Raw genomic sequence first — 24,887 nt, 5'->3', positions numbered from 1 at the left:
TGCACCTATATTTTAGCATCTAACTGCACAGAAAGCTAATAAAGTGATAGAGTAGTAATGATTTAGATTGATTAAATAACTTATTTTCTTAATTATTTTTTTTTTCCTCCACTATGAAAAAGTAAAATTTTATTAGGGAGGTACTGTGGATAATGTCTCAGCATGAGCTTGGGAGCCGGATGACCTTGGTTCATGTTAAGGCTCTACCACTTAGGAGCTGTGTTATATTGGGTGTTATTCAACCTCTGTGTGGCAGTTTCTTCCCTTTTGAAATGACAGTAATAACACACCTACTTCTTAGGGTTGTTATGAGGATTTGATGATTTTCTGAGGATTAGATGATCTAATGTGTATAAAGTACTTTGAACAAGGTCTGGCACATAGGAAGCACTTATGCTTTATTATTCTAGAAAGGATTTAAGGCAGCCTAAATGTATTTTAGAAAATCTTCAAAATTGAGGAAATAAAAGTTATATAATGCTGCTGTCCTAATATAATTAGCATTGGAGTAGGTTTTATTTTGACCTTTTGTTTTGGATACAAGTTTTAAAACTTAAATGAAGTATACTGTGCATAAGAGCACAACTCCTAAATGTGCAGTTTGATGGATTTTCACAAAGTGAACACATTGGTAATAACACACAAGTCAAGAAACAACATAACTAGCATCCCAGAAACTCCCCTCAATTATCCTGATAGTTACTACCTCTCGTCATTTCAAGAGTAATTACTATCCTTCTAACATCATAGATTAATTAGTTTTGCCTGTTTTTGAACTGCATATAAATAAAATAATTTTCTATAGTGCACGCTTATGTTTGATAGTCTTTTTAAAAACATAATTGTAATCCTAATATAGTTTTGTGCCCTTGTTTTTTCCCACTTGTGCTTACATTATCATAAGCATTTTTTAGTGTTGTTTTGTGTTCATATTCAGCATTTTTAATAAGTACATAATTTATTGACTGGATATACTTTACCTTTTTCAGTAATTAGGTTATTTCATGTGACCTTATTGTATACCTAATGTTTTTTTTTTTTAATTATATTTCTTTTTGGCTACTTTGGATCTTTGTTGCTGCGTGCGGGCTTTCTCTAGTTGTGGCGAGCAGGGGCTACTCTTCCTTGCGGTGCGCGGGTTTCTCATTGCGGTGGCTTCTCTTGTTGCAGAGCACGGGCTCTAGGCGCGCAGGCCTCAGTAGTTGTGGCACACAGGCTTAGTTGCTCCGCGGCATGTGGGATCTTCCCGGACCAGGGCTCGAACCTGTGTGCCCTGCATTGGCAGGCGGATTCTTAACCCCTGTGCCACCAGGGAAGTCCCTATACCTAATGTTTTCGATTTGGTAAATTAAGATATATTGCCAGGATAGGTAAAAGAGAGTCAGTATTTTTATGGATTTGATGTTGTCAAATTGTTCAAGAATTTGTTGAATATTTACTGAATTCTGATGGTATAAAGCATGGTGATCACTTGACTATTTGGGACTCTGTATGCCAGGCAAACGTAAAATAGTTGATCAGTATCATAAGACACTCTGCAGATAACTACCAAGCTAAGTGTTGATCCCGTGGATTCTCAAGGGTCTTACAATAAAAATAACTTATGAAGTCAGTGATTCGTGGGTATGTTGATATATCATTGAAAATGCAAAAATGGAAATGCTAAGGCAACTTTCTGAAGGTAGTTTTGTTGGGGAAGAAAAGTGGAATTTAGTAACTTAAAATAAGAAATAGGAAGGATTGGATATTTGCAAGTAATTAAGGCAGTTTACAATTTTTTATTTTAATTATTTGTGAGTAAGTAACTACATTAACGTGTGTCAAAAGTCCAACAGAACAGAAGGATATACAGTGATGAGTCTCTTACTCTTGTCTTCCAGTTTCTCAGTACTCTTTTCTCAGGGCCTCTGCACAGCTCCAGGGACACATTTCTTATTGTACTCTCTGTGAATTGCCAACACCTGCCCTGGGAGCAACTGGTCTTAATCAGTTTCTTGAGTATCCTACCATGGAAAGCCTGTGCCTAAACAAGTAAAAGTTTATGTCCGTTCTCCCTCATCTTTTAGTTGTTTCTTAAAAGAAATATTAGGTAATTTAAATAATTCCCAAGATCTAGGTCATTGGTTTTATTTTTAACTTTGGGCTTGTGGGAACAGGGCACCTGTCAGTGGTCCTCTTCCGGCTTAACAACTAGAGCCTGCATGTATTTAAACCCTTCAAAAACCTTGCATACTGTTACCAGAATAACAAATTATTTAGAAGACAAGATATCAAAATTAATTTTTTTTGACTGTAAGTAAAGGTTATTTTCATAGGACATAGCAATAATTTCCAAAATCTGGTGGCCTTATAAGGCTTATTAATTAGAAATAACATTTGCGAGAAATGCTTTATTAGTCAAAATATGATCTACTAAGATAAGAGGAAATATTTTCCCCTTTTTATCTTGGGGAGAATTTTTTTTTTTTAACCAGCAATTACTAAGGCCTGTGGTTTTCAAAGCCAAATGCTGAAATTCCACAGACCAGGAAGAAAAAGTTATACTCCTTAAGGCAGACTTTCATTGGAACAGTCTCCTGTTTTTTTTTTTTTTTTTTGCGGTACGCGGGCCTCTCACTGTTGTGGCCTCTCCCGTTGCGGAGCGCAGGCTCAGCGGCCATGGCTCATGGGCCTAGCCGCTCCACGGCGTGTGGGATCTTGCCAGACCGGGGCATGAACCCGTGTCCCCTGCATCGGCAGGCGGACTCTCAACCACTGTGCCACCAGGGAAGCCCCAGTCTCTTTTTTTTTTTTTTTTTTTTTTAATCACCGTTTCTCAATTCCACCTGCTGTGATACCTCATGCTTTCTAGTTAATGCTTTCCTGGGGTTCTCAGGGCAAGTCTATTAACTCCCTCTCTAAGCATTTAAGATTGATCTTCAGGATTACACACTGAATCAAGTTTTTTCTTTTTTAATATTTATTTATTTTTTGGCTGCGTCGGGTCTTAGTTGTGGCATGCGGGCTTAGTTGCCCTGCGGCATGTGGGATCTTAGTTCCCTGACCAGGGATCGAACCGGCGTTCCCTGCATTGCAGTACGGCTTCTTAACCACTGGACCAGCAGGGGAGTCCCCAGGTTTTTCTGTTTTTTACTGTCATTGTTTTGGGATGATTTTCTAACAGAGAAAGTGGTGGAAATCTCTACTCCACCCTCTTAAACAGTAAGTGAGGAGTTAATTTTAAAGTGTGTGGCTGTGCAGTGAATTCTGTTAAGGAAAGGAAAGATTTCTCTTTTTCTTCTATTTTTAGAGCAGACGTAGGGACAATTATGACTAGATCTTCGAGTTTGATGCATACATCTTGTCCAGGACTATAGCCCAGTGCTAGGTTCAGGAACAATGATGAAAATAGGATTATTTTAAGTTACTGTCAGGCTCTTAGGAGGAAGAGAAGACAGGTTGCCTGGCACTGTGCTAAGCATCTCATGTTCATTAGCTGTGTGGTGATGGAGGCTGGCTTTAAAGCCAGGCTGGCCTGACTCCAGAGCCCATGCCCTTAAACGCTGTACTGTATTTCTTTTTTTTATATAAATTTATTTTATTTATTTACTTTTGGCTGCGTTGGGTCTTCGTTGCTGCATGCAGGCTTTCTCTAGTTGCGGCGAGCAGGGGCTGCTCTTTGTTGCGGTGCTCAGGCTTCTCATTGTGGTGGCTTCTTGTTGCAGAGCACGGGCTCTAGGTGTGCGGGCTTCAGTAGTTGTGGCTCGTGGGCTTTAGAGCTCAGGCTCAGTAGTTGTGGCGCATGGGCTTAGTTGCTCCATGGCATGTGGGATCTTCCCAGACCATTAGCAGGTGGATTCTTAACCACTGCGCCACCAGGGAAGTCCCTGTACTGTATTTCTTGTTTCTGTCAATTGTATTTAATTTGATCCAAGTTGGATTAACATCAGAAGTGAAATGTACTATTTTGGCTTTTATTTAAGTTATATCCATGGAATTGCGTTATGTGTTGTAATGCTCATTTTTCCATTCATTAAAACCTATTTGCACTGAGACTACAAATACTTTTTAGCTAATGGCTTAAATACTTTAATCTCCAAAGAGAATTGATATGTTATTACCTTTTAGGAGTGAGTTTCTGGGTATTTCTTCCTTTTGTGCTTTATCTAACAATCAAATTAGGAATTATAAGAACACTGTCCATATTACTATTTTTGCACTTATTTTCTGATAGGTCCAAAGAGTGCTCATGTTTGCACATACACTAGGACTGTTACTATTTTAATCTTCTGGGATTTTTTTTGTTTTTGTTTTTTAGTCTTTCCATAGATTCATCTGAAGCCTTGGTAATTTTCCCATGTTTTTTCAAAGTTACAATTCTTTAAAGAACATTGAATATATGTTAGCATATGAAATAGTTCACTCGTGAAATTGCTGATGATATCATTTGCATATGTTGAATTTGGTATTCTTATTGCCTTCTAGTTTAAAACTGAGTATTTCTTTTTCTATGACATTTAATATGATTAATGTAGCAATCTTATTAGAAATATATATCTCCAAATAAAAGTGGTTCCGGGCTTCCCTGGTGGCACAGTGGTTGAGAATCCGCCTGCCAATGCAGGGGACACGGGTTCGAGCCCTGGTCCAGGAAGATCCCACATGCTGTGGAGCAGCTAAGCCTGTGCACCACAACTACTGAGCCTGTGCTCTAGAGCCTGCAAGCCACGACTACTGAGCCCACGTGCTGCAACTACTGAAGACCACATGCCTAGAGCCTGTGCTCCACAACAAGAGAAGCCACCACAATGAGAAGCCTGCGCACCGCAACGAAGAGTAGCCCCCCTCGCCGCAACTAGAGAAAGCCCGTGTGCAGCAACGAAGACCCAACACAGCCAAAATAAATAAATTTATTTAAAAAAAAAGTGGTTCCTATAAATGTAGAAATGGTGGTGGTGCTTACGTGATAATACATCATGCTTCTTGAGGCAGTGTACTTCCAGGGTTATATTAAGACTTAGACCTAGACTTCTTTCCAGGTTATATTAAGTATCCTTTTGTGCAAGGATGTCTGTAGTTAGTAGTCTGTATTCTGTAGAAACAGAGAGGTCTGGAGGTCATACAGTGAGTGCAGTTTCTTTAAAACAGCAAAGCATTGCTCTGGCCTCAGAGGAAGAACAGGAGGGCTATCACTCTGCTTTTCCACCACTTTTCTCTGCTTCCAAATCGAGTTTAGTGGAAACCCCTTTTTTCTGGTCTCTGGGCTGATCTGCTAGTCCCTTTGAATTTTATTTGCCTTCCTGTCCAGTCTGCACCACAAAGGCAACCCTCTTTCCAGTGCTTTCATGGGGGCCATAGAATTTCTTGCCTCATTGGTTCTTTGTCATACTGGCCCCTCTCTCCTTAGCTTTCTTTCTCAATTAAAAGTTTCTGGGGCTTCCCTGATGGCGCAGTGGTTGAGAGTCTGCCTGCCGATGCAGGGGACATGGGTTTGTGCCCCGGTCCGGGAAGATCCCACTGGGCCCGTGAGCCATGGCCACTGAGCCTGCGCGTCCGGAGCCTGTGCTCTGCAACGGGAGAGGCCACAACAGTGAGAGGCCCGCGTACCGCAAAAAAAAAAAAAAAAAAAAAAAAAAAGTTTCTCGATAAGGTCACACAATGCTGATTGGACCCACTGTACTTTCAAGCTATCTAGTTTTCACTGCTGCCTGGTATTACTTTTGTTACATGACTCATTTCAGTGACCGATCTAACATTTTTTATTTTCCCTTCAGCTGCCTCCTACGTGTAAGCAGATGATCTCCTCCCTGATTCTTACAATCTCAAAATGTACCTGTATTTTCAGTCTTTTACTCCCTGGCTCTTTCTCAGAAGAGGAAATAATGCTCTTCCCTTTCCAAAGGCAACCTTTCCATTTTGCCTTGGTTATAGTTTTTTTCCCTATTCCTTCTCTGCTTCAGTTTTCTTCCAGTGCATCCTGTACTGTTCTCTCTTCAAGTCTCTGCTCTTGCTGCTCCACCCTCCCCTCCCAAGCATTTTCCTCAATATCCTATCTCTTTAAATCCCAACTATTTAGAATATAGGCAAATGAAATACCCCAAAATGAGGTTCCCCAGCTCCCATAGGAATTCTCTGCTTTCTTACTTGTATCACATTTCATTGCATTTTGTATCTTGGTTGTTACTCAGCATTAACTGTAAGATGTAACATGTCCTTCTCCTCCACTAGATTGAAAATTCCTTGAAAGCATGTTCCTTTCTCTTGTATTTTGCCATACTCTTTTTTCTTTTTTAATTTTCTCAAGCCTATGTAGCAGATTATCTGCTATTTAATGTATCAAATGAGTGGTTCTGTCTGCGTTAAACCATGTGAAGAACAGATAAAGAAGAGGCTCAAAAACTTGTATTTAGGTACCAGATTTGTTCTCAGCCATATAAATAAGCTGTCATGAAATTCCAGTCAACTCTTTTTACAGTGAGAGATCAGAAGTGCTGGTTTTAAAGAACAGAATGGTGATTTTAAAATATCAAAAATTTCATGACTAATTTTATAATTTATTCTTTTGGAATTTTAGAGATTAACTGACCCTAAAAATTATCTTGTATTCCAGTCAACTTGTGCATTAATGTATCAAATTGTGACAGCTGAGTAATTTTGAGTAGAATTGACAGGTATACTCTGTTTTGCCAACACTAACTTTGGTACTTCTGAAATTGTGATTTGAAAGTGGGATTGTCATGGAAACAGTAGAGCAGTCTTTTTTAAAAAAAACCTCTGTTAACCAGAACACAAACTAATACTGTAATTATTTCTGAAATGGCATGTCGAATAGACTTGTGAAACTAGCAATTTATTAGACTTTTTTTAAAAAATAAATTTATTTATTTTTGGCTGCATTGGGTCTTCATTGCTGCGCACGGGCTTTCTCTAGTTGCGGTGAGCAGGGGCTACTCTTCACTGCGGTGCACGGGCTTCTTATTGCAGTGGCTTCTCATTGCAAAGGACGGGCTCTACCTGCGCGGGCTTCAGTAGTTGTGGCACGTGGGCTCAGTAGTTGTGGCGCACGGGGGCTTAGTTGCTTCGTGGCATGTGGAATCTTCCCAGACCAGGGCTCGAACCCGTGTTGCCTGCATTATCAGTTGGATTCCTAACCACTGCGCCACCAGGGAAGTCCATTATTAGACTTTTAATGATATCCAGACCAAAGACTGAGGGGGCTGTGTATCTTGCCGTGTGCTATGTGTTTTAGAAGCTTTTTCATTCCCTTGCTGTTTTACTTATACTCTTTCTGGAACTTTATGCTCTTTTTTTTTTTTATTAAAGTATAGTTGATTTACAATGTGTTAATTTCTGCTGTACAGCAAGGTGATTCAGTTATATATATGTATATACATTCTTTTTTTATATTCTTTTCCATTGTGGTTTCTCATACGATATCGAATATAGTTCCATTTGCTATACAGTAGGACCTTGTTGTTTATCGGTTCTATTTATAATAGCTTACATCTGCTAACTCCAACCTCCCACTCAATCCCTCTTGCCCTTGGCAACCACAAGTCTGTTCTGTATGTCCATGAGTCTGTTGCTGTTTTGTAGATAGATTCATTTGTGTCATATTTTAGATTCCACATATAAGTGATATCATACGGTATTTGTCTTTCTCTTCCTAACTGACTTAGTACGGTAATCTCTAGTTGCATCCATGTTGCTGCAAATGGCTTTATTTCATTCTTTTTCATGCCTGAGTATTATTCCATTATATATATATGTACTACATCTTCTTTATCCATTCATCCATCAATGGACATTAGGTTGCTTCCATGTCTTGGCTCTTGTGAATAGTGCTGCTGTGAACATAGGGGGTGCATGTATCTTTTTGAATTATAGTTTTGTCTGGGTATATGCCCAGGAATGGGATTGCTGGATCATATGGTAATTCTATTTTTAGTTTTCTGGGGAACCTCCATACTGTTTTCCAAGTGGCTGCACCAACTTTCATTCCCACCTTTTCTCCACACCCTTTCCAACATTTGTTACTTATAGACTTTTTTAGTGATGGCCATTCTGACTGGTGTGAGGTGATACCTCATTGTAGTTTTGATTTGCATTTCTCTAATGATTAGTGATGTTGAGCATCTTTGCATGTGCTTATTGGGCATCTGTATGTCTTCTTTGGAGAAATGTCTATTTAGGTATTCTGCCCATTTTTCGATTGGGTTGTTTGTTTTTTTTTTGTTGAGTTGTATGAACTGTTTGTATATTTTGGAAATTAAGCCCTTGTCAGTCGCATTGTTTGCAAATATTTTCTCCCAATCTGTAGGTTGTCTTTTCGTTTTGTTTGTGGCTTCCTTTGCTGTGCAAAAGCTTCTAAGTTTGATTAGGTCCCATTTGTTATTTTTGTTTTTATTTCTATTGTCTTGGGAGACTGAGCTAAGAAAACATTGGTAGAATTTATGTCAGAGAATGTTTTACAAAATTATTATCTCTTCTAGGAGTTTTATGGCATCATGTCTTATGTTTAAGACATGAAGCTTTTTTTTTTTTTCTTTCTTTCTTTTTGTGGTACGCGGGCCTCACTGCCGTGGCCTCTCCCGTTGCGGAGCACAGGCTCCGGACGCGCAGGGTCAGCGGCCATGGCTCACGGGCCCAGCCGCTCCGCGGCATGTGGGATCCTTCGGATCGGGGCACGAACCCGCGTCCCCTGCATCGGCAGGCGGACTCTCAACCACTGCGCCACCAGGGAAGCCTTTTTAAGCTATTTTGAGTTTATTTTTGTGTGTGGTGTGAGGCTGTTTTAACTTCATTGATGTACATGTGGCTGTCCCAACTTTCCCAACACCACTTGCTGAAGAGACCGTCTTTTTCTCATTGTATATTCTTGCCTCCTTGGTTGAAGATTAATTGACCGTAGGTGTGTGGGTTTATTTCTGGGCTCTCTATTCTGTGGAACTTTATGCTCTTGAACAATGTTGGTTACTTATGATTCTGTGGTCAGCTTGAGAGGAAACAGTGATAATATACTTGGTGGAACAGGAAAGAAGCATAGGGAGATTCTAGGTCAGAGATGTCTTCTCTGTGGACACTTATCATTTATGGAGAGTGGCCTAAGGAGTTTTAGGAAAAGAAGAGGAAAAGAAAGATGAGGTAGGTGAAGCCAACATCAGGTTTCTTTCATCCTTTTCCTGACCCCCTTAAACTTCTCTTCCTGCTTTATCATGAGAACTCAGAAATTTCTTGTGATTGTTAGAACTCACTTTTTTAAACTGTTCTGGGCCGAAGAATCGCTTGAGAAGCTCATTGCAATTTCACAGGTGGGCCCCAACCTTGGGGCTTCTGTATTCCTCCTCCAAGTGATTTTAATATGGGTAATCTTGGATCAAACTTGGAGAAGCCCAGTTAGAGCCAGAGGATTAGCTAGGAAGGCCCAAATTTGCTGTGATTTGGCTGCATCCCTGACTCAGTTTTGTTTGCTTTGTTTTTAAAATCTAGAGTACAAGCCATAGAAATCTTTTCTGGAGCAGTGAGTGCCTGAATAATTGCTTGTTTATATAGCCTGTGACTGGTTCGTAATATAAGCTTGGTAGCAGATTATTTCCCCTCTAATTTGGCATTTGCTACAACAAATATATCTACTACCAACTCCTTGAATATTATCTTGACATTCTATAGAGTTTGTTATTTTTCTCGTTATTTTCGTCTTTTAAAGTGATTCAAGGTCCTTTAAACCAGTGGCCTAGCCTGGGGCTGTCCTCCCCTCCCCTGCCGCCTCTGGGACATTTGGCAATGTCTGGAGACATTTTGGGTTGTTACTCTGGAAAGAGTATAGTGGGTGGAATTCAGGGATGCTGTTAAACAGCACAGAGCAACCCCTCACGGCAAAGAATTATCTAGCCTAAATGTCAGTATTGCCAAGGTTGCAAAATCTTTTTTTTTTTTTTAACTTTTTACTTTATATCGGAGTATAGCTGATTAACAATATTGTGATAGTTTCAGGTGCACAGCAAAGCGACTCAGCCATACATAAACATGTATCCATTCTCCCTCAGGCTCCCCTCCCATCCACACTGCCACATACCACGGTTGCAAAATCTTGCTTTAATATTTGTAGTCATTATATGATAACTACAGGCGCAGCATATTTTTCCCTTCATGTGACATGCTAGATGAACATTATGATGATGCAGGAATTGTAAATGCTGATGGAGAGATCAGTAAATAGTTAAGAAATTTAGAAAGCTGATTTGGTTCCTTTTCCTGTTCCTGTGCAATTTGAGGATTAATTTACTACTCATATAATTTACAAATGTAAGGAAAATGGTTGTTCATCTGATAGCGTTCTAAACCTAGGATCGTCTTCTGTGCCCACGCCATTTCCCCTACCTTTGAATGTTAAAGTTTACCTTTCAGCTATTACTTCAATACCATCTACTACATAGTTTTTCATACTGCACGTTGTGACCCAGTGGTGGGTTGTGAAGTTAGTGTAGCAGGTGATAACTAGCATTTTTGAAAAGTTAAATACAATAGAAAAATAAAAGAGTGCACCACATATAGTAAGAGTTAAGTTTTGTCTTGCAAAACCTATTTTAATTATATGTTGTCAGGGAGGAAAGTTTCTTTTTCCTACTACTCTCCTAGTTCTTTGGCTGTGGCCCTATGAATTGGACTGACAAGACAGATTAACAAGAGAAAAAACAAACAGATGTTTATGCTTACATGTGGGAGCACTGAGAGATGAGTAACTCTAGGGTTAGTTGGAACTTGGGCTTATATAGCATCTTAGCAAAAGAACAATAAATTTTCAGAGAAGTGACAAGACAAAGGAAAAGGACTTTGAGTTCCTAGGGCTACAAATTGTGGGAAGGGAAACGTATGGAAACTAAAGGTAGAGAAAGGCTAGCTGGTAGGGTTATGTACATTCCTCTGTTGCCATCTCCAGGCTGTTAAGGGTCTAAAGTTGAGATTAATTGTTGTCCTTCCTGGTAAAGAAGGAAGGGGGAGCACCTTGGTAAATTTATGTCCTGCTTTTGGGCAAATAGGGAGAAGGCAAAGAGCTTTCCTTTCTGCCCCTTCTCAATTGTCCTCAACTAAAAATACTCCTTAAGGACCAAAGTAGTCCTCCTTATGGACACTAGAGTGGCATGTTTTGAGGTGGCTTATTTTGGGTCATGATGTGAAACTATATTTCTTGCTGTGGATTACAGGGAAAAAAATGGAAAGCCACTGATTCCAATAAATTACAAAAGCAATATAAGCTGTGTGTTTTATAGTTCTTGAAACAAGCTAAGATTTTATTTATTGATTTTGTGAAGCAATAAACTTATTTCAGTTTTTTAATTAGAAAATTTTGGCTTTTACTATCATGAGGTAATTTTAGAATGCATTTTGAATTTATAAGACTTTCTGATAGAATAAGTACTGAATTTGGCAACATTCTTGAATTGTAATTCTGTTTCGTTAAAGATGTTTCATTAAAGATCATTTTGGCTTTGTACTATCATGAGGTAATTTGAGAATACATTTTGAATTTATAAGACTTTCTGATAGAATAAGTATTGAATTTGGCAACATTCTTGAATTGTAATTCTGTTTCATTAAAGATCATTGTTTCCATGTGCAATAATGTGTCAATATCAACAGTCCCAATAATGAGATTCCTCTATTTAAGAAATGTCAATTTGATGAAAGGCAAACAAAATTGGGTATATTTCAGTATCATATGATACTACTTAACTAAACATTAATTTGGGTATTAACTAATCACAAACTGCTTACATCACAGTGTTATGGAGCTTTCCATCCTCTACAAAAAACTAACATTTCAGAATAGATTCAAGCTTCTTACATGGAGTTTTTGAGTTGAGACATGTACCTAGTTGCCAAATTTTAGTTTCACACTAAAATATTTAAGATTAATTCTAGTATAATTTATTTCAGATTAAATTTAGTTGAAGCTTTTGTAGAAGATGCAGAATTGAGGCAGAGTTTACAAGAAGATTTACTTCGTCGATTTCCAGATCTTAACCGACTTGCCAAGAAATTTCAAAGACAAGCAGCAAACTTACAAGATTGTTATCGACTCTATCAGGGTATAAATCAACTCCCTAATGTTATTCAGGCTCTGGAAAAATATGAAGGTAATAAAATGATTTTGTTTTTGTTTTCCTTCACTCTCAATATACTTAGCAAATGTTCTGTCCTTTTAAAGTCGGTTCTGGTGACTCATCTTTACATTTTCCTAATAGGTTTATATTGCCCTCTGGCTGTATCACAGAAGCCAGAAGTCATGAGACAGTTTAGAATTTTTGTTTTTTAGAAATGAATATTAGGATTACGAGGTTTATTAATAGGTGTCTTGCACTAACAGTGGCAGTTGAACAGGGTTTGATTGCTAAAGACTCACAGGACCCGAAATGACAGTGCTTACAAACACATGGTTTATTACGGGAAAAGGATACAGTCTAGCAGCCGCACTAAAGTAAGGATAATGCATCACAGCGAAAGGCTGTCACAGCAAGGGGGCGAGGGAGGTCAGGTGCAGGCACCTATAAAAAGGTCCTTGGTGAGGTGCACCTTCTCTGATCAGGGACCATTATTGTATGCAGAACACCCTGGAACCAGGGAGCCTAAAACAGTCTTGCTGGGCTTAATATTTTGCTGGTCTTGTGGGCGTATTCCTGTTCTGGTCTGTAACTAGTTTCTACAGCAGAGCCCTCTTGGGGCCTCAGGGAGACCAGGTGCAAATCATCGATCACATGGTGCTAAGCTCAATGAACCACCTTGAATCTCCTGGGAGGAGAGATTACAAAACAACACAATTAGTATGTTTCATGCCTTGACCAGGGGTCATTGCCATGCAGGAACTTGAAGAAAACACCGGAGGCTAATTCCAGGCCTGCTGGGATTAACCTTTCCAGTACACCTATGAAAGAAAGTTAAGACAGAAGGTCTTGGTGGTAACAGTTGAAGTCAGAGGGAAGTTACTACAATAAAGTAAGCAAAGTCATATATTAGATAATCAATATAGTATTGGTGGATAAAATCAACTTGCTCTTACAAGCATAGTTTTTAACTTTAAGTGAACATTAGTTTCTACAACAAATATTTTAGTAAGTACAAAGTTATATGTCTAATACATAAAGCATTTTAAGTTTCAGAGTTAAAAATCAACATCTCTTAGAGCTATGGAAAACAAACCTTTCAATATTATGAGAAAGCTTTATGAATTTTTTTGTAGGCAGACTTAAAAAACTATGATGACTGGTACAAAATACGTATAGATTTATTTTAAATTTTATGGTAACCTTCCCTCTTATTTATCTAACCGAGTGTAAAAGAAGAGCTAACTGCTTATCGTTTCAGAGTACCACTGTATGAAAAGTATTGCTATTCTAGTCAAGGCTCCTCATTAGACTGATGAGGCTTAAATGCCCTAGAATTTAATTTAGTCCCACCAAAGTGGAATTAAAGAAAATGGGTCTTTAATCTTTTCTGTTTCACATTTCTTTAGTGTGGCTTAATTTCCCTCCTTTGTGCCTCAATTTCCTCATCCTGTAAATGAATATCTTCTACTGCTACCATTTTCTGATTGTCTCCTCTGGCCTCATTCCCACAGGATCAGTTGGAAGCACAAGGGGATTGACCGGTGTTAGGGATGTAATCATGGAGATAGGCTCTCTAAACAATTTACTCTTAACACTTAACATCAGCTGTTTTAAACATTTCTCTCACATCTCTTCCCTCATGAGGTAAAAAAGCCATCCTTGTCCCTGTGTCCTCCTCTTGTACCTGTACTCAGTGAAGTTTCTGAAAGCCTACATTTCCATATTCCATTCACTCCACTGGCTTCAGCCCTGACCACTGTACTGAAATGGCATTTGCTAAGTGACTTACTTGTTGCTAAATTCAGTGAACACGGTCCAGTCCTTATCTTACTAGGTTTCACTGGTGAGTGTGACAGGCTTTTTTTCCTCCCAGTTTTACTGAGATATAATTGACATATAACATTGTATAAATTTAGGTGTACAACACGATTTGATATGTATATATATACTACGTAACTGATCACCACAATAAGTTAACATCGTCACCTCACTTAGTTTTTTTTCTTATGATGAGACCTTTTAAAGTCTAATCTCTTAGCAGCTTTTCGAATATACAATACAGTTTTTGTTTTTATTTTTTTTGCGGTACGCGGGCCTCTCACTGTTGTGGCCTCTCCTGTTGCGGGGCGCAGGCTCCGGACGCGCAGGTTCGGTGGCCATGGCTCACGGGCCCAGCCGCTCCGCGGCATGTGGGATCTTCCCGGACCGGGGCACGAACCCGTGTCCCCTGCATCGGCAGGTGGACCCTCAACCACTGCGCAACCAGGGAAGCCCTTATTTTTGTTTTTTAATTACAGTCACCATGTTGTACATTACCTTGCCAGGACTTAAATCTTATAACTTGAAATTTGTACCTTTTGACCACCTTCACCCATTTCCTCCACCCCCTGCCTCTCGCAACCACCAGTCTCTTCTGTGTTTATGAGTTTGGTTTTATTAGATTCCACATATAAGTGAGGTCACAAAGTATTTGACTTTCCCTGTCTCACTCTTTTCACTTGACATAATGCCCTCAAGGTCCATTCATGTTGTTGCAGATGGCAGGATTTCTTTCTTTATGGTTGAAGGATACTCCGTTGTACATATGTATCACAGTTTCTTTATCCGTTCCTTCGCTGGTGGACACTTAGGTTGTTTCCGTGTCTTGGCTGTTGTAAATGATGCTGCAGTGAATGTGGGGGGTGCAGATATTTCTTCGAGATAACGATTTTGTTTCCTTTAGATATATACCCAGTACTGGAATTGCTAGTTCCTTCTATTTTTTGCCATCCTCTTCAGTGTAGTCACCCCACACCCACCCCACAATCCCCAGTTGTATTTTTGGGCCCCTTTTCACTCAGTACCTGAAACTTTAAACCTGGGATTTTTGAATGAGTTCTTGAAAGTATCCTGAAATTTTATGCAAAATTTTGTGTATATGTATTTTTGGAGGGGTAAAGGATCTGCAAGTTTCATCAGATATTCAAAAGTATATGTAAACCACCACCCCCCCCAAAAAAAATGTAAGAAATATTGCTCTGCATATTCTCTGGGGACTCTTTCTTATTCCCTGAGATAAGCACGGAAGTTAGGAATTGGATTTGAAAGGCTTGGCTCTCTTCATGAACCTCTCTGCATATGTGTAGATTAATGTACTTGAGAGTTTTCAACAAGTCAGTAATTCCCTACTTTTTCGGTGTTACACTTAATATAAGACCTGTGAGATATCATACCATTAGACATCATCACATATAGACCTGTGAGATATCATAACATTATGTAAATCAAATGCTTTACATTGTCAGTTTGATAACTGATGTCCAGTTAAGGTATTTGAAATCACCCAGCCTAGAAAATATTAAAGGAGGAAGACTGTTCCAAGTTTCCTGGTGCTTAGAGCTGTGTATTTTCTTTCAATAACATGGAACATTGGAGAATCTAGGTATATCCTAGTCACTGGGAACCTAACTAATCTCTCTTGAGTTGATTTACAATATTAGTTTCAGGTGTACAACATAGTGATTCAGTATTTTTATAGATTATACTCCATTTAAAGTTATTATAAAATATTGGCTATATTCCCTATGCTGTACAATATATCCTTGTAACTTATTTTACCCATAGTAGTTTGTACCTCTTAATCCTCTACCCCTGTGTTGCCCCTCCCCCCTTCTCTCTCCCCACTGGTAACCACTAGCTTGTCCTCTGTATCTGTGCATCTGTTTGTTTTATTTTTTAGATTCCACATATAAATGATAACATACAGTATTTGGCTTTCTCTGTCTGACTTCATTAAGCATCATACCCTCCAGGTCCATCCATGTTGTTGGAAATGGCAAAATTTCATCCTTTTTTATGGCTGAGTAATATTCCATATATTTATATATATGTATGTATATGTGTACACACACACACACACACACACATCTTCTCTGCCCATTAATCTGTTGATGGACACAGGTCCCTTCCATATCTTGGCAATTGTAAATAATGCTGATAGGAATACTGGGATTTGTGTATCTTTTTGAATTAGTGTTTTCATTTTCTTCGGATATATACCCAGGAGTGGAATTGCTGGATCATATGGTAGTTCTATGTTTAGGTTATTTTTTTTCCATACTGTTTTTCACAGTGGCTGCACCAGTTTACACTCCCACCAACAGTTTATAAGGGTTCCCTTTTTTCTACATCCTCGCCAACAATTTCTTATTTGTGGTCTTTTTAATGATGGCCATTCTGACAGGTGTGAGGTGATGTCTCATTGTGGTTTTGATTGGCATTTTTCTGATGATTAGCGATGTTGAGCATCTTTTCATGTGCCTCTCTTGAGTTTAAAATGGCATTTTGCAGAGTTCAGCATAGCTCCTTAGCCTACTGACTTCATGGAGAAAGTCAAAACTGAGGCTAATTTATGAGGAAAAACCAGATGCACTCTCCTTAAAAGTAAAATCATTAAAAGTTTTAAAAAATATATTTGTATATTACTAGAAATTGAGTGTATTCTGCCATCTTGTGATGTTTTGGTTTTGATTAACTCTAGGTTTAATGTTATTCCTGGGAAAAAAATGAAAAAAAAAGTAAATTCAGTGACAGCAGAGGGCAGCAACAGTTTAGAAAGTAGATTTGCATTGAGTGATAAAAGCTCTACTCTAAATTATCTTTCTCCTGTTTAAAAAAAAAAGGCTATGTGAAAAATGTACTTGGCCTCCCTTATTCCTTATCTTTTAAAATTGAAAAGTTGAGACACACATTTGCAGCAACATGGATGGATCCAGAGTTTATCAAACTAAGCGAAGTCAGAAAGAGAAAGACAGATACCATATAATATCATTTATATATGGAATCTAAAATACAACGTACATTAACCTATCTACAAAACAGAAACAGATTCATAGACATAGAGAACAGACTTGTGGTTGCCAAGGGGGAAGGGGGTCGGGGAGGGAAGGATTGGGAGTTTGGGGTTAGCAGATGCAATCTATTATATATAGAATGGATAAAAAATGAGGTCCTACTATATAGCAAAGGGAACTATATTCAGTATCCTGTGATAAACCATAATGCAAAAGAATATGAAAAAGAATATATACATGTAACTGAGTCCTTTTGCTGTATAACAGAAATTAATACAACATTGTAAATTAACTATAGTTCAATAAAATTTTTTTTAAAAATGGAGGCACAACCTAAAACAATGGTATTCTGCATTTGGAGCAAATTTCTGATAGTGCTTAAAACAACTCTTAAGCATCTAGATTTTGTTGATGAATTTTATTGTAACAGCTATCACACTGAGGTATGTAACCCTTCCTTCTGCCCACATCCAAGTAATCATCCTTTTCTGTTTCAGTATATTTAAAAACCTTACATGTGCTATTTTCCCTCCCCTGGTCATTGCATCCTCCTCAGTGAACCCATAGTAATCTTTCTTAGCACGTCTGATCATATCATTTCTTCCCTTTCAGTTATGAACACATTAATTTGCTTCCCATAACCTACCAGAAGAAGCCCCATTCCTGTGCCTGGCTGGCTGCTACTTCTCAGTCAGCCTCCCTTATACTCCCTCACCTACTCTTCTCACTGTACTGGTTCTCCAGACTGCTCTGATTTTTTATGCTTTTCCCCATGTTTTTCCTTTGTCTTAAATGCCCTTCACTACCTTGTCCACGTGATGGAACCCTACTAATATTTAAGATTGAGCTCAAATATCACCCTTTCTGTGACGCTTTCTCTGCCCTCCTCATGCAGTTTTCTGGTTTCCATAGCACCTTCTGCTTATCTCCATTGCTTTTTAACCCTAAATAACATAGTAAGTTAGTCTAATTATAATCCCCCCTTTTAACCTGATTGCTCAGTTTCCTTCTAAATAGAAGATAAGAATATGAAAGCAATTTGGCATTTCTGAAAAGGAATCTGCTTTACTAACGTAGCACTTTTTAAACTTTAGCCTATAAAGCTGCAATTTAAGATCTGGTTGGATTTTGTATTTTGGAGATATTTTCTTTAAATTTCATCTTTATCAGTTTATAAAAGCAAGATAAACTCTCTGTAGTAATTATTCTACCATCTAGAGGTAATCATTATTAATATTTTGCTTTATGTTGTTTCATTCTTTAAGCAAAATTATAGAAGGTCAGTTATGCTTAACACTTTCTTTGACAAGGAAGACTTGTAATGTAGTTCATATATTAGGAAACAATTTGAGCATAATGTGAATTTTTTGTTGCTTATGCACATTTTGCCCATGGGAAACACTGGGTGAATGCAGAAAATTGCACCCAGCTGAACTGAGCAGTGTAGGCATACACAAAATGTACACAGACACACACCTCCAACATCCACCATGTGTTCATGAGCCACACTCATTTGCATGTGGTGTTACAGCTTTGCACTCACTGCACTTCAGAGGACTCACCATTTCACAGTAACTTACAAGCTGCAGCCTTTTGGAAGTCCACCTCCACAAGCAAACTTCATGTCTTTTGTGAGGTAAAATGCATTGTTTATTGTAGTATTTTTGTATTTCCTATACATTTAACTTAATTTAACATGTGTAAAACTGCCCTTTAAAATTTTTTTGTTTTTTATCTCTTTTCTTAATTTTATTTATTTTTTCATGGAAGTATAATTGACTTACCCAGTTAGTGTCAAGTCATAGAGGTTAAATTATGGCAACTAACAATTAGTACTATTTTTACTATTGTAAAATCAGTACTATTTATTTATTAAATTAGAACATTTTTATCCCACCAATATATTCTGTTACACTTTTGCATACAGCCAGTTCTGTTATAATTCAACATATGCATCCCTGTGCAAAACTGTGCAATAAAAACTAGTTTACGAGATAAAAGAGGTCAAGGCACAACACTCAGAAACTTCATCAGTTACATTTCTGGTCAGCAAATGTGTGGAGGTTTTGCCCCACACCAAGTGATTTCCTGTGACACTAACTGGGTGTTCTGCAGTTTAACTCAGTTGTGACACTGTCTCCCTGGGGATAGCATCAGATCCCATAGGTTAAGGGTTCAATCCCACAAGCCTGGTACCCTGCAACCTCTCTACCCAGTCTCAAGCCCAGGGTATTACCTGTACTTCTGACCAACCGGCTACAGATGAGGTCCCAATGACCCCCTTCTTGGGTTTAATCAATTTGCTGAAACAGCTCACTGAACTCAGGGAAACACTTACTTACACTTAACAGTTTATTGATAAAGGATGCAGATGAACAGCCAGATGAAGAGATACGACAAGTCTCGGTGGGGGGGGTCCTGAGCACAGGAGCTTCTGTCCTGTAGAGTTGAGTTGCGTCACCCTGCTGGTGGATGTGTTTGCCCTCCTGAAAGCTCTCTGGACCGAACATGCCCCCCGCCACCACTACTGGGGTTTTAGGAAGCTTCCTCACGTAGGCATGATCAATTATGAACTCCATTTCCAGCCCCTTTCCCCTCTCTGGATGATGGGGGAGTGGGGGGTAGAGCTAAAAATTCCAAGCTCCTAATCATGGCTTGGTCTTTCTGGTGACCAGCCCCCATTCAAGAGCTCATCTCGGGTCACCTTATTAGAACAAGAGATGCTCCTAGTGCTCTTGTCACTTAGGAAATTACAAGCGTTTTAGGAACTCTGTGTCAGGAACCAGGAGCAGAGACCAGTACATTTTCTCTTATCTCACAGAGACTAGCATGGTATAAAATGATACTCATAACTAATCAGTGGAATCAGAAGAGAAAGTCAGCATAGGAAAGAAAATTACTGTTTTGTCAAAATGACAATAGTAAGAAAGGAAAATGAGGTGTATTGTCAGGGAAAGTATTACCTGCAAATGAAGGAACGGAAACAGGTGGCTGTGCTCAACAAAAGGGGTGACGTGACCCGAGAATCTGAAAAGGAAGAGAGGGCAGGGGCCATGAGGGAGGATAAGAGGCCAAAACTATAGGGCGGCTTGTTGGTGGTGGAGGAATAACGGAGATGCCCTTGTGCTAAAGGTTGTTATTCAGAGCGATTGAATTATTTTGATCTTTTACCATGATTGACTGCATTTCAACTGTTGGCTTCTTTGCTAATTTGGTAATGTTTTGGCTCCAGCCTCATATTTGTGTGAATACTGTAAACTTTCATTAGCAGCATCTTGCTAGCCTTTTTTCCATTTACATGAATTTTTAAATCCATTTCATAAATATATTTAAAGGGTCAGATAAAATTTAATTGTACTTCATAAAACTTCTAGGTTGGAGTTAAGGAAATTACGTTATATTAGTCAAGGGAACATGGGCATAGAATAAATTTTTAAATCTTTGTTAATTGAAACTCATGTCTTTTTATTATCATTTACCAAAATATTTACTAGAACAAGGATGTTAATACTAACTTGATAATTAATTTAGACTTTAGGTTGGTTTTTCCGGTCATATTCTATTTGGAAAGTCTGATTCAGCAGATTTGTGACTAGTGGTAGGCCTTGTACCTGAGTTAGTGTCGGGAGGACACATGTAGGGAGGCACCTCATATCTGTTACCCAGAACTCTCCTATAGTTCATTTTGATTTTAGTGTTACTTGCTCATTTAACTTGATTAGAAAATCTTAGTGTCTTTTTCTTAATTATTTTGCCAGCCGTTTCCAGTTACTTCTCAGTTACATTAAATAAAATGTAAATGATTTGAGAGAGAAGACATTTACCAGTGAGTATCAATAATTTAGGTGCAATTACAGCCAATTTACCCAGCAACCTCAATTTTGCCAGACACAGATCTGGGAAAGTCTTCTCGTGGTGGGAAGTTGGGGGCCTGTGGTGTGGTTGGTGTCTGCCTGTGGTGAATAAGACCGGGCATTGCAAGCTCGTGCCTGAAGGGGCCCGTCAGTTTACAGATAATGAGGCAGAATGGTGGGCTGATATTCTGATGAGCTGGGGAAGTCATGGTCTGACTAAAGTGGACCGCTGCTGGTTGGACTACCTGATTATCACTGAATGGGAATTCTGACTGAGGATTTCTCATATGGACACATGTTTCAAAGTCTACTCTGAATCCCTCCCTCTAAACTCTGCTTTTGGTGTTCTCTCTCTCAGTAAATGGCCCCATTATCTACCCAGTGGTCTAAGCCTTGGGAATCAGCCTTAACTGTTGCCTCTCCCATTTTGCATTCACTCAGTCACCAAGTCCTGTTGGTATCACATCATATATATTCTTCACCTCGGACACCTTTCCATCCCACTGCCAGCACCCTAGTCCAGGCTATAGCATTTCTTACCTGAATTAACTGTCAGCCTCCTAATGCTTTTACTGTCTCTTGTCTTGGCTCTTTCTAATCCTCTTTGCTTCAGCCAACTGTCTTTCTCAATATGTAAATATATTTATAAATAAAAATATAAATGTCTTGTTAACCCTTCAGGGGTTTTTCACTGCCTTTATATATTTACTGCCCTTATATTTCACTGCCTTATATTTTTGTGCGATTACTTGTCTAATGTCTGTTTCCCTCACGTGCTATAAGGGCAGAGACAGGGCTGTTTTGGGGTTTGACAGGCCCCTCATAAATTGTTGCCTCTGCCTCTCTGTCTGTCTATCCTTTCCCTCCTAGGACTCATTGTCAATGTTTCTCAGACTTTTTTGACGATGTCTCACAGTAAGATACACATTTTCATTTGACTTAGTGCATACCCATGGGTGTGTCTATGCAGTGTTAAAAAACAGAATTCAGCTGAGTGAATTTTAAAGCTCTTATTGGCTTTATTGAACAGTTCATGAATTGGGCAGCATCCCATCCAGGAGATAGAAAGGAGCTCTCTAGAGCTGTACAAAATGAAAGACTTTCATAGGCAGAAGGGAGCTGAAACAAGGAAGTTATAAAAAGCAGGTTGGTTATTGTAAGATTACTTTCCTTTAGGGTATTGTAGGGGTCTGTCAGGTGTATTACCTAACTGGTGCTGATCAGGTGATTCCTGATTGGCTGGCTTAAGATTCCATTTCTGGGAGAGCCGAAACTGTACTTAAGGTAAGCCTCGATTTGGGGACATGAGGCCTAGCATAAGCGACTCCATTTGGGGCCTGTTGTCTGTTTTAACAACATGTATACACGGTATATATAAAAACTGAAATAATTATATAATAAATTGTATAAGCTGAAATAATATGTAAAACTGAAACAACAATACAGTGTACTTTGACATTTTTCAATTTTTTCAATGAAAAATGCTAAGATTTATTAAATTTATGATGGAGAAAAGTCTGCAATTTGAAAAAACAAACTGCATTTGTTTTTTGCATCTGTTCAAGTGAACTTGAACATCCTCTGGATCTCAAATATACTGCACACTCTTTGGCCTTTGTATGTGCTGTTCCTTTAGAATCAGACATTTATCCCTTCCTGTCTCACCTGGCTTTGTTGTCTTCATCTTTAGATTTTCACCTTCAAAGTCATTTCTTTGGGTAGACCTACCTTTTTCCTACATTTGAGTACACTCCTGTCCTAGTTATGGGTTTCCAAAGCACCCTGTATTTCCCTGTCATTATACTTGCATCCTTCTTAGTAATTAGTTTAATGACTGTGTCATCTCTCCCCGACACCTGAGTGTACGGTATGTCCCCAGGGAACAAGTATTCCAGCCCAACTTCTGACATGTAATAGGCCATCAGAAACTTCTTTTGGGAGAATGAGAAAATACCACTTAGTGTAGGAGAGAGAATGTGTCAGAAAGGAAACTGAAAAGCAGTAAAAGAATGGGAAGGTACTTAGTGATGAATGGTTGTGCTAGGGGTTCAAGATGCTTTGTCTTACCATTGTTATTTAAGAGGTCCTGAAAGCTTACGGTGTTCTTTATTTTACTTTAGTGTCTATGCTAATAAAGGTATGTTAGCAAAAATAGATTAATTCATTGCTTACATCATAACAAAGGACTGGTACCCAGAGTTTGTTAGGGTAGATAAGGGAGAAGCAGAAACAGTGAGAAGGTTTAGCAAACACTTGGAGTACTCACTGTGTTCCTGACACTGCTAGCTGCTGAGGCTGTGATAGGACCCCAAAACAGTCTCTGCCCTTATAGCATGTGAGGGAAACAGACATTAGACAATGACTGTCACACAAAAATATAATTTTGATAGATGTCATAAAAGGAGAATTCTAAAGTGGTATATCAAGAAAGTGCAACATTTTATTTTGGGGCAGTGCACATGCCAAAGTGGTTTTCATTGGTGTTTTTGCCACTTGACGAGTAGCCGTGCGGTTTGCGGGCTCCTAGTTCCCTGACCGGGGATTGAACCCGGGCCCCAGGAGTGAAAGCGCTGAGTCCTAACCACTGGACCGCCAGGGAATTCCCCTGAAAATTAGCCTTTCTAAATTCACTAAGGATAGTTTCCATAGTATTTCTCTCAATCGATGATTAAGTAGCATGAACATAGGCAAGATGGAGAAAACAAGTCCCCAAACTGGTGTTAATACACCAGTTAAGGCTTAGATTTAAAGCTGGCCAGGGCATCATTCCAGGAGTATATTTAATGAACCACTTACCTTTTTTTTTTTTTTAGTATTTAAATATTTATTTATTTTTGGCTGCATTGGGTCTTAGTTGCTGCACGCGGATTCTTCGTTGAGGCATGCGGGATATTTCCTTGCGGTGCGTGGGCTTCTCTCTAGTTGTGGCGTGCGGGCTCAGTAGTTGCGGCGCATGAGCTCAGTAGTTGTGGCTCATGTGCTCAGTTACCCCACAGCATGTGGGATCCTAGTTCCCTGACCAGGCATCAAACCTGCGTCCCCTGCATTGGAAGGTGGATTCTTAACCACTGGACCACCAGGGAAGTCCCTGAACCACTTACTCTTGATAGACTTACGGGCTTTCAGTTTATCCTGAAATTTGTTATAATTTTTATCATAGTAAATGATGATGAAATGTTTGATAGTGTTTAAATTATGCTTTGGGTTGTTACAGAATTGTAAGTACTTATGCTTATTGACCTAAACATTGCAGCAGTTTCTGAGGCACATAACAGCATTCTTTTAAAATTTTTCCTTGTGATGAGAATTCTAAGGATTTACTTACTCTCTTAACAGTTTTCATACGTATCATACAGCAGTGTTAACTGTAGTCGTCATGCTGTACATTATATCCTCAGTGCTTATTCATCTTGTAACTAGAAGTTTGTAGCTTTTGACCACCTTCCTCCAATCCCCCTCCCCTCCCAGCCACAAATCTGATCCCTTTAACTATGAGTTGTTTTTGTTGTTTTAAGATTTCATGTATAAGTGAGATCATAAAGTATTTGTCTTTCTGGAGTTCCCTGGTGGTGCAGTGGTTAAGAATCCGCCTGCCAGTGCAGGGGACACGGGTTTGAGCCCTGGTCCAGGAAGATCCCACATGCTGTGGAGCAACTAAGCCCAAGCACCACAACTACTGAGCCTGCGCCCTAGAGCCCGCAAGCCACAACTACTGAGCCCGGGGCCACAACCACTGAAGCCCACACGCCTAGAGCCCGTGCTCTGCAACAAGAGAAGCCACTGCAATGAGAAGCCCGCACACCACAACAAAGAGTAGCCCCTGCTCACCGCAACTGGAGAAAGCCCGCGTGCAGCAATGAAGGCCCAATGCAGCCCAAATTAAATAAATAAATAAATATATTAAAAAATATACAGTGTTTGTCTTTCTCTGACTTATTTCACTTAGCATAATGCCCTCCAGGTCCATTCATGTTGTTGTAAACGGCAGTATTTCCTTTTTTTTTTTTTTTAATGGCTGAATAATATTCCATTTTGTGTGTGTGTGTGTCTGTGTGTGTGCGCACACGCCACATTTTCTTTATCCTTTTATCCATCGATGGATACTTAGGTTGTTTCCA

The 24,887-nt window shown here is 39.1% G+C and overlaps 1 protein-coding gene across 1 annotated transcript in view; it reads left to right on the top strand.

The window, feature by feature from the left end:
• Positions 1-24,887, top strand: part of MSH2 (mutS homolog 2) — a 68,829-nt gene that overhangs the window by 13,362 nt on the left and 30,580 nt on the right. Inside the window, exon 7 of the mRNA XM_029231551.1 lies at positions 11,917-12,116. Coding sequence (XP_029087384.1) covers positions 11,917-12,116 — 200 coding nt within the window. The remainder of the gene's footprint in view (positions 1-11,916; positions 12,117-24,887) is intronic.

The sequence above is a fragment of the Monodon monoceros genome, unplaced genomic scaffold, assembly GCF_005190385.1.
Source record: "Monodon monoceros isolate NGI ecotype Baffin Bay Population unplaced genomic scaffold, NGI_Narwhal_1 Super_Scaffold_19, whole genome shotgun sequence".
NCBI lineage: Eukaryota > Metazoa > Chordata > Mammalia > Artiodactyla > Monodontidae > Monodon > Monodon monoceros.
Note: the sequence above shows the minus strand (reverse complement) of the source record. Positions and strands in the feature narration are given on the sequence as shown.